General features: G+C 46.7%; 2 protein-coding genes and 1 pseudogene across 2 annotated transcripts; 2 read left to right on the top strand and 1 right to left on the bottom strand.

The window, feature by feature from the left end:
* Positions 1 to 610: 610 nt before the first annotated feature.
* Positions 611 to 1,183, bottom strand: LOC100897230 (uncharacterized; the record flags this gene model as incomplete). Its single annotated transcript, XM_003738237.2, has 1 exon — positions 611 to 1,183. A coding segment is annotated over exon 1 (573 nt), but the record flags the coding sequence as incomplete, so codon positions are not given.
* Positions 1,184 to 4,393: 3,210 nt separating this feature from the next.
* Positions 4,394 to 6,788, top strand: LOC100909336 (ATP-dependent DNA helicase PIF7-like; annotated as a pseudogene).
* Positions 6,789 to 6,970: 182 nt separating this feature from the next.
* LOC100909195 (replication factor A protein 1-like) lies at positions 6,971 to 8,073 on the top strand. Its single transcript, XM_003738235.1, has 3 exons — positions 6,971 to 7,034; positions 7,143 to 7,480; positions 7,585 to 8,073. Exons 1-3 carry the CDS (start codon positions 6,971 to 6,973, stop codon positions 8,071 to 8,073), a joined length of 891 nt encoding a protein of 296 aa, XP_003738283.1.
* The last annotated feature ends 563 nt before the right edge of the window (positions 8,074 to 8,636 follow it).

Here is an 8,636-nt window from a genome sequence, read left to right as displayed (position 1 = left end):
ATATTACTCGATCTATCATATCTGGAGTGATTTTGTGAATCAACCAGATCAGGATATGCGCGTGAGGCAATCCTCTCTTCTGCCACTCAATCGAATACATCCAGCATCTCGTCTCCCCAAACACGAAATGCTTGACGATGAAATCCATTAAGGATTTCAATTTCTGCTTGAAAACACGCGCGATTATATCATGTCGATCCGCAGCCGTTTGTCCCTGCAGCAAATTTGCCTTGATTTCTTCCCAAGCAGGATTGCATGTGATCGTGATGAACAAATCAGGGCGACCATACACACGAACGTATGTCATCGCATCCTGCGCGTATTCATGCATATGGCGAGGACTTCCCGTGAAAGTCGCCGGAAGAATGACTGGGCATCCGAGTTGATTGGGGTTCACACTCCCGTCAGAAACTACCGCATCACGAAGATGGACGTACTCTTCAGATCGTAACTTAGTCTGATTCAACCGAATGAATAGTAGGCGTTCGCTTTCAATCTTGGCATACATATCAACAACATATTGATGAAATAATTGCCTACACTTCAATATATGATTGTCCTCGTTCTGACGAATCATCAATCGATATGAATAGTAATTCATAGCACTGACCTTCTTGTCAGACTCATCACCCGTCACCGCGTTTCTCATTTTGATGTTAAAGTGATATCCATCATCCCCTTGCCAAAATATGATCGGGTACTGTAAAGCGTCGTAGGAACGATGTGTTTCAGAGACTCTTTGGAGGTCACCATTCCTGCGATGAAGAATTATGTCACGGGACTTAAATTCCTCTCCAGCTATCACGATTGCTACTTCATTGATTGTGGGAGCATTGTATCGCTTTTCGTGTTCCCCCGCCGGCGTCTTGTCCGCTCTTATGACAACCACATAATCATCAGCTGGCATGCGTTCCAGAGCGATCGTGAACAGCTTCACCATCCTGTTGTACTGATGGAAGAGCTTTTGTAAAGAACCAACGATTTCCCTATCTGTACCAGAATGGATACTGCATCGTCGATCGACCTGTTCCTCGGCGTTTCCCATAAAATAAATTTGGAGAAACTCATGATCGGCATCCAGCAATGGCAAAAGAGACCCATGACGATGATACACCTGACCTTGGATTTTGAAGGTCGGCATGTAGGACCCACGTATGATTTCAGTCGCACCAAATGATGTCATTTGAAAACATGAATTGTACATGCGAATATTGGACTAAAAAATGCTGCGATTTCTTCGTTTGTCCGCTCATCAGAGTTGACAACGGCTCAGGTGGTGGGTGTAAATCGAGTAGTTTGACCTTGCCCCCGGCACAGCACATTCCTGGTACTTTCGTTTGCGTAATTTCAATGCACGACAAAACTTACATACGCTTGTCATCTCACCGATTTCAAGGCCAGCATATGTGATATAATCATGAAAAGGATCATACTCAAATGCTGCGCAATTCAATTCCTGCCGTGCCTGCTCTCTAGAACGACGACTCCGCAGCCTTTTCTGTAGCAATCTAGCCGACCTCTCATCCTCAGTTTCACCGGAGCGCACATGTGAAGAGCGCAGTCGGTTTTGTTCTAGTCTCACCATACTTTGTTCTGGCGATTCCAGAGACCGAGAAAGAGAGTGATGGATACGATCACTTTCCATCCTAGAGTTTCGCCGATCCTCAGTTCCATTCAACCGTGCTATCGAATGCCTCCGTCTATCCTGTTCTAATCGCTATCTTTTTCTGATGATCCGATTCAGAAGCTATTGATAATTTGCGTTTCGTAGCTCGTCGACTCAAGCGTCCCAGTGAACTCCGTTTGGGAGGCATACTCTCGCCCCTCACGACCGACGACAACAAACTCGACTTCGTTATCGTCCCCTCAAAATGGGAATCGTTGCTATCATGATCAAAAATACTGAACATCGTTATCGTCAGAGGTGTCAGGGCAATATTATCAGAAAAGAGGAAATAATGACTCCCTCGATGATGGAACTCAATCCGGAGAAAATAATCGAGAACGCGATGGCGGCCGAAAGGATTCCACGATTGTTTCGTGGCTAATATAGTCATGAGTCAGGATTGCTTGAAGAATCTTATGGAAATATATGCAACAAGTTACGGGATCTTCGGCAACGAGGTACGCTCGCTGGTAGCTCCTAAGCTTATCAAGAACATCGCCCAAATCGAGATCGGAGTCAGATTGAAATTCATCAGAAAGACGGTGTCATATGTGGAGTAAAAGCGGCCATCGAGTTTCATTCGCACTCAAAGTGAGGAATGCAGTCGGTTTCCCGAGTTGACGTATCATAGCGAATAAATCTCTTTTTCTATTCGACCAATATTGAACGGAATCAGGAATCATTCTGAGAAAGGCTTGGTTCGTTTCGATCAATCGTTGAACGAAATCACGATCCTCGATCATTTTGCGAGTCACACTTTCTGTGGGTCTCAAACACTGGTACATATTTTGTATGCCATCCCTGACCCGGAGGCGCAGTATTTTCATGGCCATGTGCAAGAAATATCTCATCGTTCGTCTTAAAATAGTCTATTCATGCTTGAATCTTGAACTTTTCGAGGGTATGCAGGAATCGGCGTCGGAAACCCCTTAGATAATTGTGAGCGCCTGTGGAAAGTCGACCTGAAAGATCTCCCGTAAATTTCCAATCTTTCCTCAGTCGGCCGAATTCCTCTGCGTAGGTGTCATACAGAAGGCTTTCTGGCGCTCTATGCTGACCGGGAGCAATGTCCAAACAGTGATCCTCATTCCAGATCATTGTGTGCTGTAGCGCGTTTCGCATCGCCGAATCCGACTCCGTACTCGAATCAATAATCTCTATGCCATCATCGGAGGCGTCCACAGACTCCTCACTAGGAAGAGAATTCGTTGTTCCTTCGAAATCGATAGTCATGCCTTAATGTTTGTATAAGAGCTGATCTACTAGAAATTCGAGCCAAGCTTTGACAACTGATTTCTTCACGAATCCACTCAGATACGAAGACTTGTGTATGATATTTTTCTTAAGATTTACGTTGAAGGCAAAGTCATCATCGAGAGACCGTGGCAGGAATTGTACCATGGTTTCAACGTCGACGGGTACGTTGATAACTTGACCGACGATACCATAACAGCCATCGCGGCGCAGGCGTCGAATCTGCATGTAAGGCATGCGCGGGGGACAAGACGTTCGGTTAAGGGATCTAATTTTGGTAAATGTGTCGGCTTCGGGGGATACCTGAACCCATTACTCTTGCTCATTGGTGGGGTCTTACCTGTTTAACAAACTTTGAAACAACACAGTTTGGAAACGCTAGTGTCCTCATCGGTGAAAGTATCACTCAGGAAATTCGCCATCCTGTAACTTACCGATTCCAGATCCCCCATGAACCAGAGTCGATCACATACATCACTCGCATGTCTGAACTCATTTTCAAGAAACATCTCCTTGAAACGGTCGCTGGCACGTCTCCAGGCGCTTGCGTATCCCGCACCCCTGTGTGCTCTATCAACTACGTCGGAGCTCGTAAGAAGCCCTTCGTGGGCGCGCTCGCTTTGGGCGGAGAGCCCCGGTCGGAAAGTCTACGGGAATCTCAGCAACATCGCGGTTTTCGACGGCACCTCGAAGACGAGCTCGTCGTGCCCGCGATCGTTCTTTAGATGTTCTCGGCCGTTCCGCGGTACGGTCTGGATCGGCCCCCCCTTGAGAGCTTCCCGCTTCCGCGCCTGGACGCTGCGGGTCTTTGGTCTCATGATCAAATCGATGACCTCAAAAGTTAGAGATCCAAGGAACCTCTAGATGACACTTCGTTATAGTCAATTATCTCGACTGAGCTTTCGGTTCCTCCGTCGATCGTTCTTTGAGTCAGATTTTTCACCTCGTCGGACGACTTCGCTCAATTAGCGTGAACGCCCTCGGTAGATGACATTCTGAGCAACCACTATACGGCTCGTGGACAAGAAATATCTCATCGTTCGTCTTAAAATAGTCTATTCATGCTTGAATCTTGAACTTTTCGAGGGTATGCAGGAATCGGCGTCGGAAACCCCTTAGCCAATTGTGAGCGCCTGTGGAAAGTCGACCTGGAAGATCTCCCGTAAATTTCCAATCTTTCCTCAGTCGGCCGGTGCAGCGGCGCCGCGTATCAACGGAGTTCTAGCGCCGCAAAAAGCCAGGAGATTTCGTTGCATGGAGGACGAAGTTTATTCGTCTGGCTACCCAAGCGATTTTAAAGACGTTTTCACGTCAAAACCACCTGATAACACCATGGATTCAGACGATGCGGAAGAAAGTAGCAACGAAATCTCGGAAGAATCGCGAGACCTTCCCTAGAGGCGCAGGGAGACACCAAAGATCATAAGATACCGCAATTACGATAAGGAAGATTTGCTGAACTACAAGCGTGAGATGGTGATGTTGCATATTCCTTTTCGAAGCGAGCAAATTGAAATTATCGATCGGGATAAATTCCTGGATATATACGACCAGAAAGAAAGAGAAATCATGGAAAAGCGGCTAGAATTAGGATCCGATATCGACATCGATGCTATAATGCAAGAAGTCGAAGCTTTGCGACTGATCGAGGATGGATCCAACGAGAGCAGCCAACCCGACCTCGAGGAGAGAATTTCCAGTGGGAACTTGGCGGCGAACGATGACGACATGCAGGAGTTCATGAACTCAAACTCTATGAGTGCGGTGCGACGACGGGATAATGTCATGTGTAAAGCAGACTATTGCGCTCTAATGAGACAAACAAATGCCGAACAACGCGAGTTGATTTTAGAGGTCATTCATCGCTTGCACGAACCAGAACGAAAACCGATCCAAGTTTTCCTCACCGGACCAGCGGGTTGTGGAAAGACTTTCACTCTCAAAGCATTAATGGAAACTTACAACCGATACACTCAGCAACACAATTCTTTGAACAACGCATATATTGCGACGGCGACAACCGGAAAGGCAGCGGTCGCTCACGGTGCACTCTGCCTTTCATCTCACCATTTCCAAACAAATTCTAGATCTTCCCTCCGAAACAGTGCAAACCTATCGTCATATACTCAGAAATGTGAAGTGTGTCATTATCGACGAAATCAGTATGTGCGGTACACACCTCTTCCATGCAGTCAATTCTCGTCTGCAGAAAATGACCGGAGAATTCGACATGAATTTCGGGGGGCTGGATCTATTCGCATGCGGGGATTTGAAACAACTGCCGCCCGTCAATGCTGCCCCAGTCTCCACTGTAAATCTAGACACCGGAGAAACACATATGATTCAATCAAGATTCAGGTCACGCGATAGGTGCAGTTCTAATCTATCTAAACATGTGGTACGGCTATACTTCAATGACGCTGATGTAGAGCAATACAATACGAGCGCCATTCCGGACGGTGGGTCAACCGAAAACTTGACCGCGCTTGATTCGTGTACGGGGTACAGCACGGGAACTGAGAGGAGAGAAGCTGTCAGTAAACTACATCGCATGAAAGCGAGAGATACAGGGAATTTGCTTTACGTTATCAGATTTTGCGTAGGCTACCCCTACATGCTGACCACGAACGTCGATGTAGAAGATGGTCTTGTCAACGGAGCTATAGGCACTTTGCGTTACATCGAAGACTACGAGTGTTTACGTACTGAAATCCCGTGTAAACGAGTTTGGCTAGAATTCGAGAGCGATTACATAGGTCGTAAGATAAAGATTGAATATAGAGCACACGTACATTGCAAGCACGGAATCCTCGACGAAAGATGGGTTCCGATCGAGCTGCGTTCGGCCAACGTGAACATCACGAAGAGCATAAAGTGTCGACGCCTACAATTCCCGTTGTCCCCCGCGTGTGCGTTGACAATACACAAATTGCAGGGCGGAACTTTCACTCAAATCGTGTACGATTACCACAAGAATCATAAACAGCAACTTGTTTATGTGGCTCTGAGCAGAGTAACATGTCTGGACGGGCTCTTCCTGACCAACACCAATGATGACTTTACATTCTATCATGCGCGGAGTCAAACGAGTCCATCTATCGACGCAACTCAAATTGAATATCAAAGATTGGCTACACATCGCCTGCCGACTATCACCTCGGATCTCACAGAGTTTCTCGATTCGGTTCACGAAGACGGATCATCTTTCGTCGCGCTTAATCTCAACGTGCAGAGTCTAGATGCCCTTGACGTATCCAGTGATCCGATTTTATCACGATCGGACATCATGACGTTGACAGAGACATGGACGCAACCGGGAGCCCCGGCCGTCGAGCTCGATGGTTTCACACCGATTCTCAACAGTTCATGTGCGAAAAGAAGTGGCGGAGTTTGCATCTACAAGCGGAACAACGTCGTTCTTGAAGCTTATCCATTGAACGTCGCAAGGCAATCAGAAACACCGGAAGAGTCGCACAAAGTAGACATAGGAGCAGTCAAAATAAGACTACACGGAGACAACGAGCTCATTCTCATCGCACTTTATGTGCACCAGCAAACAGCCTACAAGGATCTAAAAAGTGTTCTGACGAAATTGTTATGTCCATATAAGAGGAATGGAGGAGATATCGTCACACCTCTGATTGTGATGGGAGACTTCAATTTGAGAGAGAATGAGCGTTCGAAAATCGAAAAATATTTCGACAAACATTACGCATTGCGAGCTGGATATAATCCATCAGAGAACACGACTCTTGGGAACACATGCATCGATTTGACCTTCTATCGACATATGGATCTGTGCAGCAGGAGATATATCGCCTACTTCACTTACCATCGCCCAATTTCCCACGTACTCAAAGTGAGATAGGCATCCCACTTCCGAAAGTAGGACGTTTTCTCTGTAGTACGGAAATTACAAGCATATCAGACGAAACACAAACCCCGAGAACACGAAAAGTTCTCGAAAATCGAGACGACATCCTATAAAACAGGGCAGAAAAATTGAGTATGTCATTCGGTTAAAACGACGAAGACCGAACGCATAACGAAATGTCGAAGCCAACACCTAAGGCTTCGGGGTCGAAAAGTGCAACTCCACAGAAAAGGAAAAAGGGCAAGTACATACTTGATTACTGAAGTACAGATAAACATTACTCATTCTCACTTTGCACCGCAAGCCATTATCCCGACAATGGGTTCGACTAACTTGAACGAACCCTAGAACTAGAACCGAACAAGAACGATGCCACGCCCGCCAAGCATCCGAAGCTAATAAAAGATCTGTCACTCGAGAGAGTGGGAGGAATGATACAAGGGAGGGTGGAATCGGAATCCCCGATCAGATCCTGGTCCCGAGAAGGAGCCGAAGGGATTATATTCTCCTTTATTGTGAACGACTCTTCCTCGGATATCAATGTGGTCGCTTCCGGAGAGATCTGCGCCGAGCTCCACGAAAAAATAAGCGTCGGGAAATGCTACGTTATTTCGGCCTTCAAACTAAAGAAAATCAATCCACAATACAACATCACGAGCCATCAACTCGAAATTCAACTCACTAAGGTACTTCAAGCTCACTCAAACCGCTCTCGGATATGAACAAACATCCACACACAGATGACGGTGGATATCAACACCGACGCCTAGTTGCTAATCGCTTATTCCAGATCTCGAAAGTGACCGAAATCATTGGCATCAACTTGCCCGAAAACACCACCAACTTCATAACACTCGCCGAAATCGGAAGTTCGGCAGTAAATTCCATGGTCGATATCCTGGGCATTATCCACGAAGTGGCGGACGAGCAAAATTTCATGTGCCGCGACGGAACGTCTCGGAAGAAAAAGAACGTTCGCATCGTAGACGATACGAAAAAAATTGTCACGTTGAGTCTCTGGTCCGAGCATGCCGACATTTTGAACGGAATGGAGAGCCAATGCGTATCGATCCACAACGTAGTGATTCGTGTCTTCAACATGAAAAAAGTCCTCACGACGACGAGCAGTACGTCAGCAAAACTAGCAGTGATTACCGCCGACTCCGAAAGGCTACAAAAATGGTGGAATGAGGAAGGTCAGGATGAAGAGTTCGATGAGATACAAGCCGCGTCCAACGACTCTCCACCCAACGATGTTGAACACCGATCAAGAGACTAAACGCCGTGGGCTATCTCTCGAATAAATAATTTTTGTCTCTACATTATGCTTCCGATTTAATGAAAAACATTAGTCGTCAAGACGTTTTCACGTGAACCTACGGTAATGTCATTGACGGCCTGGCTTCGTTTTTTGCATTGTGGGATGAGATTCGAGCTCTTCATGGGAACGATCTCGACTCTACACCCCAGGATATGAGATATTCCATATATTCTCTCGATATCGTCTTTGTTTTCGAATGTCAGCAAGAACATATTCAGCGGCCTCTTGTCTCTCCACGACAGCTTGTTCTCTGCCGATATCATGTTCAGTCCCAGATTCTTCAAATGGGTTTCGATGCTCGACTTACTGCATGTATTATATGACTCGGTATCGCTAGACTCACTACACATGCGCTAGCTCCGAAAAGCGCTGGCTCCGAGTGCGCTTGCTTTGGTCGCGCGTGCTCTGGGTGCGCGTCCCGTTACCCCGCTTTCCCGTTTCCCTGCTTCCCCGTTTCCCAGCTTCCCCGTTTCCCCGCTTTCCCATTTCCTCGCTTTCCCTTTTTCCCGCTTTCCCGTTTC

Source organism: Galendromus occidentalis, unplaced genomic scaffold (genome assembly GCF_000255335.2).
Source record: "Galendromus occidentalis unplaced genomic scaffold, Mocc_1.1 scf7180000075840, whole genome shotgun sequence".
Lineage (NCBI taxonomy): Eukaryota > Metazoa > Arthropoda > Arachnida > Mesostigmata > Phytoseiidae > Galendromus > Galendromus occidentalis.
The sequence above is the reverse complement of the archived record's forward strand: the minus strand, read 5'-3'. Positions and strand labels throughout refer to the sequence as shown.

What these genes read in the sequence shown, in the direction of transcription:
- LOC100909195 (XM_003738235.1), top strand. Translation starts at nt 6,971, where the DNA reads ATGTCGAAGCCAACACCTAAGGCTTCGGGGTCGAAAAGTGCAACTCCA. An exon ending in TCCACAGAAAAGGAAAAAGG is followed by an intron (nt 7,035 to 7,142) that starts GCAAGTACATAC and finishes AACGAACCCTAG; the next exon opens with AACTAGAACCGAACAAGAAC. An exon ending in TCGAAATTCAACTCACTAAG is followed by an intron (nt 7,481 to 7,584) that starts GTACTTCAAGCT and finishes CGCTTATTCCAG; the next exon opens with ATCTCGAAAGTGACCGAAAT.